This window comes from Heloderma suspectum, chromosome 4 (genome assembly GCF_057233095.1).
Source record: "Heloderma suspectum isolate Gila_16-S chromosome 4, 16-S_ref, whole genome shotgun sequence".
Lineage (NCBI taxonomy): Eukaryota > Metazoa > Chordata > Lepidosauria > Squamata > Helodermatidae > Heloderma > Heloderma suspectum.
In genome coordinates, this window is record NC_139461.1 from 101,856,764 (window position 1) to 101,873,560 (window position 16,797).

General features: G+C 43.3%; 2 protein-coding genes across 4 annotated transcripts in view; both read left to right on the forward strand.

Annotated features, from left to right (window-relative positions):
* RIPOR2 (RHO family interacting cell polarization regulator 2) overlaps window positions 1-9,943 on the forward strand; it is a 119,769-nt gene extending 109,826 nt beyond the window's left edge. For all 3 annotated transcript variants that reach the window (XM_084850098.1, XM_084850096.1, XM_084850097.1), the window contains 4 exons: window positions 1,480-1,688; window positions 4,696-4,779; window positions 6,989-7,079; window positions 8,385-9,943. In XM_084850098.1, coding sequence (XP_084706224.1) covers window positions 1,480-1,688; window positions 4,696-4,779; window positions 6,989-7,079; window positions 8,385-8,485 — 485 coding nt within the window. In that variant the 3' untranslated portion in view covers window positions 8,486-9,943. The remainder of the gene's footprint in view (window positions 1-1,479; window positions 1,689-4,695; window positions 4,780-6,988; window positions 7,080-8,384) is intronic.
* A 2,717-nt stretch (window positions 9,944-12,660) lies between these two features.
* ARMH2 (armadillo like helical domain containing 2) lies at window positions 12,661-15,050 on the forward strand. Its single transcript, XM_084850110.1, has 2 exons — window positions 12,661-12,929; window positions 14,539-15,050. The coding sequence occupies exons 1-2, from the start codon at window positions 12,731-12,733 to the stop codon at window positions 14,976-14,978; spliced, it is 639 nt and encodes a 212-aa protein (XP_084706236.1). The 5' UTR covers window positions 12,661-12,730; the 3' UTR covers window positions 14,979-15,050.
* Window positions 15,051-16,797: the final 1,747 nt, after the last annotated feature.

Here is a 16,797-nt window from a genome sequence, read left to right on the forward strand (position 1 = left end):
GTACTAGTGTAAGGGACCACTAGCGCAACACCAATAGCATTAGCTGACATGATGGATTTTCTGGGGAATCCTGTAGTGCCAGCTAACGTTATTGCCATTGCACTAGAGATCCCTTACACTAGTGCAATGTAATTTATGTTAGCGCTCATGTCAGACACTGCCCTTAGTTTTTATGTTATTGGTATTTCGTTTTTAATTTTATAAACTACCTTGTGGTGGCTCTGCCCAGAAAGGCAGTATATAAATACATAAAATTAAATTAAAAACTAAAATAATCCACATGGTTGAAGAAAGTAAGATGACCATGAATCCACTTGGATAAGGGGGCTGCTTCAAAAGCCCAAGGCTGTCGTCAAGGTGCGGGGCAAGGGTGCATGGGACAAGGCCTCTCACATATTCTTTGAATTTTCAGGTGTCTTTTTTTTTAAAGTAACAGTGTAGTTCTAAATCTGAGATCCGATGGCTGGAGGGGTTTAAGATGCTGTAGAGGTCCTTCTCTGCCTGGGGAGAGGAGCTCTGCCAATGGGGGCATCTATGCCAAAGCCCCAGTTACACTCAAGGAAAGCTCCGGGAGTATAAAGCTACTGCTTGCAGTATTCCAACCAGTGGCAGCCAATGGAAGGCCCTGAAACAGTGAATTCTGGGGTTGGGGTGTAATTTCCCACCAATTGAAATCAATGGGAAGGTGGGGGAACGACCAGTATCCACAAGGAAAAAAAGGTGACCCACATCCACCCCTTGCAGTTGTGTGTTCCTGCAAGGCTTCGATTCAGCCATAGCTCTGTGGTAGATCTCCCCATCAGGCCAGGTTAGACTTGCTCCGTACATTTCTAGCCTTTGTACTTGTGAAGATTCAAAGAAAAGAATACAGGCAGAATCCAATCCAGTTGCTCACTAAGAAGCAAGACTCCACTGTAAATTTCCAGTGTCCTGAGTGCAAATGAATTGGGATAACTGACAAGCAGTAGACCAGAAGTGCAGAACCTCAGGCCTAGGGGCCAAATCCAGCCCTCCTAGGTTCCCCAGATGGCCCCACCCTGTTTCCCCCAACCACAAATCATGTAGTGTTTTCCTAGTTTTGCACATTTTCTCCCCATTCTAAAAGGTTGAATTGCCTGTCCTAAAATGCAATTACTGGCAATAGAGTAACTATTAAAGTAAAATATGCTGTTTAAAAATATTTAAAAATAGTTTAAAATATTTTAAACTAAAATATTTTAAAGTAAAATATGCTGATATTTTTGGCTCCACCCCTTTTGCCATTGTTGCTTCCCCCTTTTGCCTTCGGCAATGTTATTTTATTAATATGTAATCCTATAGTCTGTGCAGTTATATACATGTCTGCTCAAAAGTAAGCCCCATTGAGTTCAGTGGGACTTACTCCCAGGGAAGTGGGTATAGGATTGCAGCCGAATATTTTAAATAACTTAAGTTAAAATATTTTAATTCACGTATTGTTGAAATGTGTTTGCATTTTAGCTTTAATGGTGCAGACTCTACAGTCCTTAAGAGATGAAAAGTTCTTGCAGAATAAGATAGCCTTAACCTCCATCAGCCTCCTGCCTCAGCAAGAAGTGCTGAAATCTTTGGCTCTCCTTCTTCTGACTGAAAACAAAAAGGAGACCTATGAGGCTGTGGTATCACTGTTGTCAGCTGCAGCAGCAGAAGACAAGCACTTCAGGGAAAAGGTAAGAAACTCTTGCGTATTAGGGGAGAATTGCTACATTTCAGCTAGGACTTTTCTCTGAGACTGCTTCCTGGTCTTTGGAGCTAAGTGGCAGTTCTGTGACCCACCTTGTATTGTATGCAGCTCCAGTTTCAAGCTGTAGTAGATAGGGTAGCCGCATTCCTCCCCGTATAAACCCACCTCTCCACATGAGGAGGCACTGAGCTTGTTCAGACGATCAGCGGGGGAAACAACACAGTGTCTGTTGTTTCCCCCGCCCCCTGCGCACACCAGTCATGCGACCAGGATTACCTTAATTACTCGTGTCATGGGCTGCTGTGTCGTCCGAACCCAGTGCATTTTCACCTACCCTACAATCCATGTCAGGTGTCTCACCTATCCATTGGGGGAAATCAGTTGGGCTTGGATTGGGGTAGGGGTGTTGAACCTCAGGCCGGTGGGCCAAATCTGGCCCTTCATGGTTCCCCAGACAGTCATTTCTCCTGGCTCCACCTCCCGTCCCCTGACCACCAATTTTTTCAATGGTCTCCATTTTTCAATGGTTTTGCAGTTTTTTCCCATTTGCAAAGGTTGAAATGCCTCTCCTAAAGCTTAGTTATTGGGAGGACCTTTAAGCTAAAATGTGGTGGTATGTTTGCCCCATCCCTTTTGACTTTGGACCTGCCCACCACTGGATTGTGACCCCCGAGCTTCTCCAAAATTGAATTCAGCTCTCAGGCTGAAAGAGGTATGACACCCCTGGATTATGGTCTTCTTTACTGTTGCCGTGGTGTTATGACATTCAGGCCTTCTAGATATCTTTTTTCAGATTTGGATTTTATCTGATCAGCTTGTGTTTGCTGTAACTGTTATTAATTTAACTTATTTTTATGAGTGGGTTGTAGTCGAAGCCATGTGGAAGAGTGGGGTATTAAATGTCTAAACCTGCAGTCCTATACTCACTTATCTGAGCTCTACTGAACTCAGGAATGATCTCTGAGTAGACATTACAAAGTGTGGTAGTTAAGCTGCATTACATACATGTGCAGTGAACACACACAGGATCATTTTGACATTGAACTTTGGATACTGAGGAAAATCTGACACCCCAAAGGCTAAGGAAGTCAGAGGCCACAGGCAAGGTCCTTGAAAACAATTATTTGTTCATTAAAGAAGAATTAAAATCATATGTCAGGGGAATTATATTCATACATTCAAAAACAATAAGAGTCTTTTGGCACCTTAAAGACTAACGAATTTATTCTAGCATAAGCTTTTGTAGAGTATAGTTCAGGTCATCAGATGAATTGAGTATTATGGAGAGTTAAGGGTTTTTTATTTTTTAGAAATGGCCTTGGTCGCCTTGGTAGATGATATGAGGAGGGCTCTGGATAGGGGTGAATGCTCCTTCCTTGTTCTCCTCGACCTCTCAGCGGCTTTTGATACCGTTGACTACGGTATCCTCCTGGACCGCCTGGAGGGGTTGGGCATTGGAGACACCATATTGCGGTGGTTCCGGTCCTTCCTCTCCGGCAGGTACCAGAGGGTAGCACTGGGAGAGGAGGTTTCGGACCCGTGGCCACTCACTTGTGGGGTGCCACAGGGTTCCATCCTCTCCCCGATGCTATTTAATATCTATGTGAAGCCGCTGGGGGCTATCATCAGGAGGTTTGGGGTGCGGTGTCATCAATATGCGGATGACACGCAGCTCTACCTCTCATTCAAATCTTCACCAAGGTTGGCCGTAGAATCCCTGTCCAAATGTCTGGAGACGGTGAGTGGCTGGATGGGGAGGAATAAGCTGAAGCTGAACCCTGACAAGACCGAGGTACTTTTGGTGGGAGACAAGAGGAGGCTGGGGGATGTTGACCTGGTGTTGAATGGGGGACGGCTACCCTTGAAAGACCAGGTCCACAGCCTGGGGGTCATTTTGGACTCCCAGCTGTCCATGGAGGCTCAGGTGTCAGCTGTGAGCCGGACAGCACTGTATCAACTCCATCTGATACGGCGGCTGCGCCCCTTCCTTCCCGACCATCTGCTCCCATCGGTAGTACATGCCCTGGTCTCCTCTCGTTTAGACTACTGTAATGCGCTCTACGTGGGGTTACCCTTGAAGACGGTTTGGAAGCTGCAGCTGGTACACAACGCGGTGGCTCGCCTGATTACAGGGAGCCGCCGGCGAGATCACATCACTCCAGCGCTGAAGGAGTTGCACTGGTTACCAGTTGTTTTCCGGGCCAAATTCAAGGTGTTGGTTTTGACCTTTAAAACCCTATATAGTTCCAGCCCAGCCTATCTTAAGGAGCGCCTCCAGCAGCACCAGACAGGCCGCTTAACAAGATCAGCCTCGGATGGCCTTCTCTCTGTCCCATCAGCCAGGACAGCTAGACTGGTGGGGACGAGGGAGAGGGCCTTTTCTGTGGTGGCCCCCACTCTGTGGAACTCCCTCCCTAGGGAACTCCGCCATGCCCCCTCTTTAATGAGCTTCCGTCGTGTATTAAAAACGTGGTTGTTCAGGCAGGCATTTGGGGTGGGTTAGGGTATTTTAGAAAATGTTTTTACTGTAGAATTTTATTGTTTTAAACTGTTTTATTGTATGTTGTACATCGCCCAGAGTGGCTGGGTGACCAGCCAGATGGGCGATTAATAAATTTAATTTAATAATAATAATAATAATAATAATAATTATTATACAGTACATATGGGGGCGGTGGGAGGGGAAGAACTGTAATCAGTGACATCAGAAGGAAATTCAGCGCAGGTGACATGATGAAAACATGTAGCTTGATAAAACTCCGTTATTCCGATTCAAGGCTCTTGTAATCCAGTACCTTGCCCTCCAAGTTAGGTTATGGAGTTACCCACCCCTCATGTTTTCTTGATACACTGCCTTTTTTCAGGTTCAGCTAGCCTCCTCCATTTCTGCCATGGCTTAGTTAGCCCTTAGGTGCTAACTAACTGGGACCCTTTTTTGTGAAATATAGTTGCAGCCACCTCCTCCTCCTCACGGCCTTTTTCTTTTTTCCCAGGCTTTAATTTATTACTGTGAAACCCTTGCACAGCCCAACCTCCACCTACAGAAGGCAGCTTGCCTAGCACTGAAATGCCTCCAGGTGAGCCTCTGCCTTCTTTACTTTCCCATGCATAACAAAAGGTCAAGCAACAACGAGGGTTTCAATCGACCCTCTTGAGCAAACAGCAACAATCAGAGCATTGTTATTTTGTATTTGCCATCCAGATATTACTTTACAAAAGTGGTGAGATTTTTTTTTAATGTGAGTAACTTAGGACCTTGACATATCTCCAAGATGGGAAGGATGAACTGAGCATGAGAACTCTGATCACATAAGGGGATGCCAATAGGACCGACTTGTAATTGGAACATGAATGCTTGCACAGGGCAAAAAACAGTATGGCCTTCTTCATGTATATGGAAAACGTTGGAAGGAAAAGGGGGGTGGTGCCTCCCAGTGCAGTAGTACCAAGAGCTGCTTTCGCATCCACACTCAGGCGAGGATCTCCTTTGGGCACTGCTGTATTGTTGCTTTGCACTTTCAAACAAAAGGAGCATGTAGCCTTGTAGGCTTTGTTGCTGGTGCAAAGGGCCGAAATGTCTAGCACCTCACAAGTGCTGTAAAATTAGCTGAACCTGCAATTAAAGTGTATAAGAAAACAGCAGTTGCCCTAATCCAGGGGAAGGCAACATGGCTCCTGTGGGCACCAGTGTGCCCTCGAACACCTTTCTTGGTGCCCGCCGAGGTGCCTGGCCCCTCCTACTTTTTATTTATTTATAAATATTTTTAATAACGTTTCTTACTGGCAACGGGGATTGCTCCAAAGCAAAGTGAGGCAGTCTCGCTGCTCCAGGTTCATTTCCCATGGAGGGCTCTGGGCCACATGTGGAGCTCAGAGAGATTCTTGGGAAATGAGGATGGCAGGTGCTTATCTGCAGCATGGCCATTTTGTAGTAGTGCCCAGGACAGTTTTTTAAATTGCCAAATGTCCCCACGGGCCCAGAAAGGTTGCCTATCCCAGCCCTAATCCCAAGGAAGACAGAATTAAGACGAGGACATAAAATAACATTAAGTTTGTACATACAGACTGACCTATATATGCTTAAAGTAGCCCCAGAATGCCATTTGGATTTAACTATTTTCCAAAACTTTATTAATAACCTCTTCCTTTATAGCAAAGGTGACCAAATGTGGTTCTTGCAGCACAGTCATAGTTTAATAGCAGTAAACAGTCTGAATTGTGGTGATATAAAGGTGTCTATTCATAATATTCTGGAGGCATAGTAAAAGTAGTAAAGCACAAGTGACCAAAACTTACTGAACAACTATTAAAGGTAACATAGGAACTATATAAACACTTACAAGAGAACCAGTAGGCAGGAATCATTTAGCTTCTCTTATTCTGTTTTGCTCATCATCTCTTTCATGCCACAGGCACTACCAAAACATACCAGGAGTTATTTTTCACCGGAGTGGGGAGATCTGTACACGCAGTCCTTCTGCACGTGGCTCCAGTGTTTCCATTGAAATTAATACAAGCCACATACATAGCTCTGTAGATGCATCAAAGTGCAGGTGGGACCCTGGGTAGTATCCAACCATGCCCCAGCACTCCGTAAACCAACATGTACACAATATAACTAATTCTTGCTAGGACAATGAGGAAAAGCAGCCACTGATGCTTTCGAACTGTGGTGCTGGAGAAGACTCTTACGAGTCCCCTGGACTGCAAGGAGGTCAAATCAGTCAATCCGAAAGGAAATCAACCCTGAGTGCTCATTGGAAGGACAGATACTGAAGCTGAAGCTCAAATATTTTGGCCACCTAATGCGAAGAGAAAACTCTCTGGAAAAGACCCTGATGCTGGGAAAGACTGAAGGCAAAAGGAGAAGGGGACGACAGAGGATGAGATGGCTAGATAGCATCACGGATGCAATGAATATGAACTTGAGCACGCTCCGGGAGAGAGCGCAGGACAGGAAGGCCTGGCGTGCTATGGTCCATGGGGTCATGAAGAGTCGGACACGACTGAACGACTGAACAACAACAACCATCAGATTTCCTTTAGCAAATTGCCACTTTTTCTCATTACCCTAGCAAGTGCTAGTTACGTTGTGCAACAGTAGGTTTACATATAATTAGCACTGGATATTATCATCTGGATTAGGGCCATGGACCCAAATGAGTTCCTAAAATGTGTGTGCTTTATATACAGGCTTGAAGAATTGGACAGAGAGCTGAGAATAAGTGACTATAATAGAAACATTGGAATAAGATTGCAAAATAACTGACTTTCTTTTGGCTGCAGGCAACTGAAAGTATTAAAATGCTGGTCACACTTTGCCAGTCTGACAATGAAGATATCAGGAAAGTAGCCTCTGAAACCCTGCTCTCTCTTGGTAGGTTGAGTATCTATATGTTGTTCTTCTATAAGAAATTCTTTTATTATGGCAGAGGAAAAACGATCTGGTGGAAAATGGGGCAAAAAAGGGAGGGGAGAAGTTGATAGAAAAGCAACAGAGAATGGAAATGAGATCACATTACTACATTTGTAACCATTCAGGAATAACACCTAACACGCCCTGCCCCCTGGTTTGAATGAAAATAGTGTATGTCAAGTACCACACTGATACTTCATAGGAACCCACTGGTTTCACTTTCACTGGCACATTGCCATAGTGAGTTCTCAGAATTTATGGAAAGTATGTATATACTTGCGAAGAGAAAACTCCCTGGAAAAGACCCTGATGCTGGGAAAGATTGAAGGCAAAAGGAGAAGGGGACGGCAGAGGATGAGATGGCTAGCTGGCATCACCGATGCAATGAAAATGGACTTGAGCACGCTCCGGGAGAGAGTGGAGGACACGAAGGCCTGGCGTGCTATGGTCCATGGGGTCACAAAGAGTCGGACACGACTTAACGACTGGACAACAACATGTATATAATTGCATATCCACATGCAAAGTACATACTTCCAAGCATCACACATATGGAAACACACCATTTCTGACAAAGTGGCAATGGCAGCTTTTTTTCTAAGCTAATTGTGCGGGGTGCAGGTGATTCTCCTCTGGGAGGGAAAGAGAATGAACTGTGGGAAGGGACAGAAAGGGATGAATGCAGGAGAGACAGAAATGTATTAATTGCCTCTTAAAAGAAAGGTTAATGAATCTGTGCAGGTGGTCCTTCTCTGGGTACCCCAAGTGTGTGTGTTAGATACTTTTTATTTCAAAGGCTCCCTCTGTCTCCTACTGGAGCTCCCACAAAAGGAGGATTCTGTCATCCCAGGAAAGGCAGTGGAAAAAGCCTTCTGGCCTCACAGGTGTCCTCTGCTCTCAACTAGGACAAGGTTCTGCCCACAATTAAAACAGGAGACAGAGCTTCTTCTCTATCCCTATGAAGGGTTATAGGGCCTGATACAAGCTTGGCTTTGGCAACTCTTCTGAATGCCAGGGTTCAATTCGTCAGAGGACATAGCTTCCACACAGCTTTGAGCCCCTCTTTTGAGAAACTCAACACTTTCTTGGAATAGACACATACTATCACTGTTCAAAAGGATAAAGTTGAGGGGAGTAGCAAAGATGTCAGTTGACAATCCATATCTCCATAAAGATCATATGCCTTAGTTGAGAACCACATATGCAACATTTACTCTGGATGCAACATTTATTCTGCTTCTCTTTTTCTGTGTTTTTGTCCATCAGGAGAAGATGGACGGCTGGCATATGAGCAACTAGATAAATTCCCCAGGGAATTCGTTAAAGTTGGCGGACGACGTGCTACGGAAGTGGCCACAGCCTTTTAAGTATTTTATCTTCATATTAACATGTAGACCTCAGTGGCTGGTCATCTTAAACATGATGGTGCTGTAGCTGAACTGCAAAAACAAACCCCATTCTTCTGAAGAATACTTTGAAACTTAGCAACTCACTGCCATTCAAAGAAGAAAAAAAGAATATGGAGGATCTCGTTTGTGGGATGCGATTGGCTTTTCTCTGTAGCTTTGTAGCTTATCATGAAACAGCTGTCTGTCAAAGATTGTGATTATTTTGCTTTTAAGTGAAACTATGTGGTTGCTGTAAATTGGCCTCAACAAACATGAGAGATATTTTGAAATCATCATTGAGGCATTTCAAATAGAATGTGGCGCTTAGTTTGTGGGCATTGTGTCAATTTGAAACATGTGATACTCCCCCTAAAAGCGTGAAAATAAAACTGCAAGCTGTATGCGAGTTTAGGCTGAACAGTCCTCAAATGATGGCCTACCTCCGGAAACAGCAGGATTTAAACTCCAGGAGGCATCAGTTCTCTGACTCATTCCAGATTTCCATTCGTGCTTTTTCCTGCCCTCCAGTGATGAACTCTCATTAATCCCAGAGGATTTTCTTTTATTGTTGAGCAGTTGTGTGGGTTGTGTAAAATAAGCGGAAGGTTAAATGTGCTTTCTCCGGAAAGGGCAAATGGCTGCAATATACTTTATTACATGAAAGCACAGGCTCCAGCTCCCCCCGCCTCCCCAAGTTTAAAAAAGTTTGTGTTTATATACAAAAACTTCTTATACTGATTTTAGTATAAAGAAGAAGGTCTTTAGGCCTGTTTTAAATCAGGGTATTAACAAACACCTCTCCCTCATACTATGTAGTGGTTGGGCTGACAGACAGTGCAGGCTTACTGAGAAGTAAATCCTCTTAAGTTCAAAGGGCTTACTCCCAAGTAAGCATGCATAGGATTGCAACCTGAATATGATTCATTGAAGCCCTTATTACTGTGATACAATTTTACAGTGGCTAGATCCTCTACAACTCTTGGGCTTCAGGCAGAGGCATGGGAGGCAGCAGGTAGGGAAGCATTAGTCATCCTTTGTGGCATGCAGATTTTGAAGGTTGTGGGGTTTTTTTAAACTATAGTCTGATAGAAGCCTCCCTTTTTTTGCAAATGCATTGGCAAGACAGTATTTTTGATTGTGAACGTTACAATGCTGTATATATCTGTATATTTATAAATTATATATATTCTCTGATTAAAAGCAACATTTGTACAGTCTCTCCATAAAGGTTTACTGAAGGGGGGAAAAGTATCTTATGCTATGTGAAATAATTATGCTTTGGTTTTTACAGCACATTGCTCACATGAGCCTGCAGTCTTTCATGGTCGTCTTTTGTACTGACTTTTGGCTTATATTCACCTTCTAGTTTTGTGGTATTTGTACTTCTCATATTTACTGCTACCTTTAAGTTATAATAAAGATTATTTTTGAATTACTAAATAACACCAGTGTGGTAGGTTTCTGATTCCGACATTGGTGTGAGGCCTTAAAGCAGGGCTGGGGAACTTTGTTGTTGTCGTTCAGTCGTTCAGTTGTGTCCGACTCTTCGTGACCCCATGGACCATAGCACACCAGGCCTTCCTGTCCTGCCCTCTCTCCCAGAGCGTGCTCAAGTCCATATTCATTGCATCAGTGATGCTATCTAGCCATCTCATCCTCTGCCGTCCCCTACACCTTTTGCCTTCAGTCTTTCCCAGCATCAGGGTCTTTTCCAGAGTTTTCTCTTCGCATTAGGTGGCCAAAATATTTGAGCTTCAGCTTCAGTATCTGTCCTTCCAATGAGCACTCAGGGTTGATTTCCTTTAGGACTGACTGATTTGACCTCCTTGCAGTCCAGGGGACTCGTAAGAGTCTTTTCCAGCACCACAGTTCGAAAGCATCGATTCTTCGGCGCTCAGCCTTCCTTATAGTCCAGCTCTCACAGCCATATGTTACTACTGGGAAAACCATAGCTTTGATTAGACGGACCTTTGTCGGCAAGGTGATGTCTCTGCTTCTTACTATGCTGTCTAGGTTTGCCATAGCTTTCCTCCCAAGGAGCAAGTGTCTTTTAATTTCATGGCTACAGTCACCGTCTGCGGTGATCTTGGAGCCCAAGAAAATAAAATCTGTCACTGCTTCCATTTCTTCCCCTTCTATATGCCAGGAAGTGATGGGGCCAGATGCCATGATTTTTGTTTTTTTGATGTTGAGTTTCAAACCAGCTTTTGCACTCTCCTCTTTCACCCTCAACAAGAGGCTCTTTAGATCCTCTTTGCTTTCTGCCATTAGGGTGGTATCATCTGCATATCTGAGGTTGTTGATAATTCCCCCAGCAATCTTAATTCCGACCTGTGATTCATACAACCCAGCGTTTCTCATGATGTACTCTGCATATAAATTAAATAAGCAGGGTGACAATATGCAGCCTTGTCGTACTCCTTTCCCAATTTTGAACCAATCAGTTGTTCCATGTCTGTTGCTTCTTGACCCTCGTACAGGTTTCTCAGGAGACGGGTAAGGTGGTCTGGTACCCCCATCTCTCAGAATTTTTCACAGTTTGTTGTGATCCACACAATCAAAGGCTTTAGCGTAGTCAATGAAGCAGAAGTAGACGTTTTTCTGGAATTCTCTTGCTTTCTCCATGATGCAGCGAATGTTGGCGATTTGATCTCTAGTTCCTCTGCCTCTTCAAAACCCAGCTTGTACTTCTGGTAGTTCTTGGTTCGCATACTGCTGAAGCCTAGCTTGTAGGATTTTGAGCTTCACCTTGCTGGCATGTGAAATGAGCGCAATTGTACGGTAGTTTGAACAATCTTTGTTGTTGCCCTTCTTTGGAATTGGAATGTAAACTGACCTTTTCCAGTCTTGTGGCCACTGTTGAGTGTTCCAAATTTGTTGGCATATTGAGTGCAGCACTTTAACAGCATCACCTTTTAGGATCTTAAATAGCTCAGCTGGAATACTGTCATCTCTGCTAGCTTTGTTGTTAGTAATGCTTCCTAAGGCCCACTTGACTTCACTCTCTAGGATGTCCGGCTCAAGTCCAGCGAGCGCACTATCATGGCTATCAGGGACATTCAGATCTTTCCTGTATAGTTCTTCTGTGTATTCTTTCCACCTCTTCTTAATCTCATCTGCTTCTGTTAGGTCCCTGCCTTCTTTGTCCTTTAGCATGCCCATCGTTGGCAGTGATCACCGTCTATGGCAGTGATCCATGAAGGGGGGGGACTTACGCCCCTCCAACTATTGTTAGATTCTCATCAGCCCAGCCATCATGGCCAATGGCCAGCAATGATGGTCCCCCATTCCTGCCTTATAGCCTGGATCTGGTGCCTTTACTCAGCACCACTGTTGGCTGAACTTCACCCTTCCTTTGAAGAAGTTGTTCACTTTCATCAATATAATTTGTGAATTATGGAGAAATGACCAAGAGCAATAAAATGCTCATGTGTCCTGGCATCCCCAATACTGATACTCAAACATTGTCTCGCCGTAGTCAGGAGAGAAGAGCAGTCAAGAAGCTTTCAAGCACCAGGAAGGAAGCACCAGCACTGCCCCCTAGGTTGGATTTTTTAAAGCTACAGGCAAGCTCCACAGAGCCACTTGGCCACTTAGACTGAGTGGCCGCCTGCAGCAGAGTTGCCAAAGGCAGTCTTGAAAGCTTCTTAAGAGCATACGAGAAGAGGGGAGACTCTCTTCTGCAGTTTATTTGGGAGGCTGGGGATGTGTGAATTTTCCAGCCTCTATAGGCTGAAAAATATAGGCGTAGATCTATCCTCTATAGGCGTAGATCTATCCTCTATAGGTGAGGATAGATCTACGCCTAAAGGTGGGGAGATAGAATGATGGCGGAACTATTAATCATGGCTGGCTGTAGAAGGAAACAAGTGTATGTCTTCTCATAACTCAGAGCCAACAGAGGAGGATTAATCTCACTTTTTTTTAAAAAAAAAATGTAGAACTATAAATTTTTTAACCTATCATAAGTTTGGGATAGGTTAGGTATGAATCTACTTATGACATCACCAAGAGCTGATGCTGCTTCCATTTTCCATTCTATTTACTGCATTCATTGCCTAGTTACCAGCTCTGCGAGTTCTGAGTGAATTATGTCAGTTACCAGCTAGGTGAATAGCTGCAAGTCAATACTTTGGCTTTCCAACAGTCCCTGATCTGACCTAAGGGAATACAGCTTTATAAACAAACAGAAGAGATTCTTCCTGGAACTCTTCTTCAAGCAATATGGGAAGTACATTAAGCAGGGTACACGCCTGGTATGAGAAGAATATCGAGCATGCAAGGGAACCACCAACCAAGCTAATAGACCCCGTCTTTCACAACCATAAAATCAAAACCTATGGCATTGATCTGAGAAATGCAGAGCTGCCCCTGGAGGAGAGAGCCATAGCTGCACTATATATTGGCCTGCTAGCTTACACAGGTATGCAGTCAAAAAGACAGGATGAGACACAATAGGTGCCGACTAGGTTTGTGACAGTAGATTTGAGATGAGTTCAGGTATTGCCAGTTTCATAATATCTGTCTAAAGTGTAAGAAATTTCAAGGGCTAAGTGCCATCATATCTAACATCACTACCTGGGCAACAAAACTGAGCACCCTGTACTAACAGTACTTAAGGCCAATTTTAGAATGATGGATCCCATGTCCTTTGCCTGGTGATAGCCCATTCACTCAGTCAAGCAGGTAGATTCAGACTCTGCAGTGGCCTGGCTCACATAAGATCACACAATAGATCAGTTCTTGTGCAGAAAAGACAGCTTCACCCCAATTTTATACAAAGTTTCATTGGGTGTCCCACTTTTTTCCCCTCCAGCAGATACTTAGACATTTCCTGTCCCAATTTTGAAGGTTAGGCTCTTGCTATTTTAGAGAATGCACGTAGCTACACAGAAATGTGCAGTTTGTCAACTGAAAAGAACCAAGTTCCAGAATGAAAAGTAAATAAGACCATAACAGAACAACCTCTAGCACATTTCAGATGGTGATCAACATATTACTTCCATGTATATTTAAGGATACTGGCTTGGAGCCAAGGATGACTTGCATGAGCAGAAAAGGTATCCCTGCAAGGAACCCTCCCAATTTTCCCTTCTCTCTCTCTCTCTCTCTCACCCCCCCCCTCACACACACACACACACACACACACACACACACACACAAGCACCACATCCCATGATAATATCACCTGACCCTCAAGAGCAGCTTTTCAGGGACAGACCTCCACTCTTGCCTCTCTGGATATAGTTTCAGATAACTGAGTGATACTCAGTGATTAAACTACTAAAACAAGATCATATGGTACAAGAGGAAAGCCTATCAACTGTCTCAGCTCCTAGCCTAGTGGCATATCCTTTCAATGCCTGGGTAGTATATTACATACGTTTTGTGAAATAACTAAATAATGCAATAGCCACCTATTAATGGGGGTGTGAAGGAGCTGTAAGTGGTAGCAGAAAGTACAGAAAAATGCAATACACATACAATGAAAGAACCATTTGACAGATGGTTCCAAACAAAGGCAATGCTCTTAAGAAGGAAGTTAGGGACCCATTAAAGAAAATGCACCAATGGGCATCTGGTGCAATTATACTGAAGTATTCCAATGTACCAGTGCAGGGGTAGGGAACCTTAAGCTGGGGATCAAATCCAGCTCTCCCAGGTTCCCAAATCCAGCCCTCTAGTGCTCCCCAGATGGCCCCATCTACTTTTCCCCGAAGCACTGATCATTTGATGGCTTCCCACCTTTTGTGCAGTTTTTTCCCCTATTCTAAAAGGCTGAAATGTCTCTCAGGCTTAGTTAGTGGCAGTAAGAACTTTACACTATCCCGGGGGGTGTGGTGTTGTATTTTTGGCCTTGTCCCCTTTTCCTTTGGCCCTATCCACCCCAGGAATGCAACTCATGGGAGCTTCACAGAAATGGAATTCAGCCCTCAAGCTGAAAAAAGTTCCCCAGCTCTGTACTAGTACTTAGAATTTACTAGCAGTCGGTAAACTGTGTCACAATTTAAGAACAATGTCTTCCTTTACAGGTGGCATCAGTGCTGCTGAGCTCGCCTCACAATATATTCAGGACATGATTGATATTTTGATCATGCCAGATACTTCTGGGAAAGTAAGGATCGCCGTGTTAAAAGGGTTATGCGGCGTATGCTACATAAACTATGCAAACCAAAGTGAAGCCAAAGAACACCATCTAACTGAAATTCTCATTTCCTATCTGGATGAAGATGAAGATGCCCCAGAAGCTGACGCAGATTTAATCATTGTGAAGTTCTGGGTTTGTTACCTTATGACTATTGTCTGCTGTAACAACATCCCCTATATTAAGTTATTTCATGAGGTGGGTGGCCAAATACTAGGAAAAAGGCTGGAATCCTTGTCTAATATGGAATGGGTTGGCTGGCCACAAAACTATGCCACATTAATGTTTATGCTTATGGGATATCCAAAAGTGCAAGCAGACCAGTAGAGCTGGAGGAATATCCAGAAATGCACATTAAGTTGCTAATATTGTGTATGTACCACAATATTACAAATTTTTGTTCTCAGAAGTCTGAGGCAGTGAGTAAGACCTGTTTTGGGAGTCTAAACACTAAACTCTGACTTGTAAGTCTGTGATTTAACATCAGTATGTATTATCAAACATACTGTTATCAAGTACTGCTTCCCTGAGAGTTTTCCTGAAATCGTTTCCAGTCTCAGCAGCCCCCCAAACATAATTAAACTCGTCTCCAGTTAATGGTCTGTTAATGTCTGATGCAACAGTTCTGCTAACGGTGGGTGTAGACCTGCAGAAGACTGCTGGAGGCTCTGTGTAAGAATACAATATAATAAATATTTTAAAAATATTGAAAAGGAAACAATTTTTTCTTGACAGAGTGGAGAAGAGTCTTATGTCTTGTGCAATAAGGAAGCGAATTTCAACTTCATGTTCATCACTATCTGCAATATACAGCTTAGATTCAAGGGCACTTTGTTTTATTCAGGATTTAGATGTATTCGTGATAGCATCTTAAGGGACAAAAATATTGAAATGGAAACATTAGAGGAGGACATCTGTAACATGTTTTGCTTTTTTATGCATCCTAAGCCACAGGTAACTGTTAAGAATGGATCCTCCAAGGACCAGCCACTTCATGTTACAAAATTCCTCCTCTAGAGGTATTTCCATACAGAAATCAATGCGAAACCCTTGGAATTACTACATCTCACAATTGGACATATGCAGGTCTTTCTGTTTTGGAAACCTACAATTGTTTTGCAACTTCCCCATAGATGTATGGGGGAAATCCTTGAATTTTATGATTGTCAGACATGGCAATGTATTTGTGCCAATTCCTACACAGATACTTCTGTGCAGGAATTTTGTAACCTTGTGAAGTGGCCTACACATATAAGGGTTACATCCAGAGTCACACTAGTGGACATCCATTAGCGTGATGGGGCTTTCTCCCCCTCCCCTCGCCACTATATGATCTGCTCCAGAGGGTTTCCCAGCCTCTGGAGCAGCTTCCATCGCTGTCATTTTAACCCTATGTTATTTTAGCAGAAAACACAGAAACCACAGGGGGGAAAACCAAAAGCCACAGCAACTGTTTTGGAGTTAGGTGCCCTATCTGATTTCAAACTGGTTGGGGACAAAATCTAAAAGATATATCCTACCTTGTATTGTATCAATAATCCTTATGATTCATACAATAGAAGTCTCAGGCTTGATTAAAAAGGACCATACCAGACCATACCACAAGAAGGTAAACACTTTAGAGTCCGTTTATAAGGAGTTCTGACACATCAACTTTTAAAATTGCAGCATGGTTCTAAAGGACACATCAAAATATGTCTGACAATATATCCTATGGCAAATCCATAAGATTGTCCATCCCAAATAAAGCATACTTGTAATGTTGACACTGGATAATGAGTTTTGTAATTTTTTTTAAAAATTAGCACTCTTGACAAGGCACCTTAAAAAAGTACAGTATCCAGTACAAAACCTGAAGAGAGGAAATCCTTGTAGCAGATTTGCAACAGTGTAAGAAAAGTCTACCAACCCATAGGCAACAGACAAAATTTAAAATATTTTATCCATTTCCAAAATAAGTGCACTACAATGTTCCATTCAAAATAAGATAGCCATAAGTGGAGAATGACTTGCCTATAGGAGCTTCCCCATTCAAGCACACTTTCTCACAAGACTTAGTGAAGAAATTTACCTTAATTCTAGCATATCTCCAGTATCTTCCTTTCCCTTACTACAAGGGAATTCTAACTCAGGCTTTGTGTTGCTC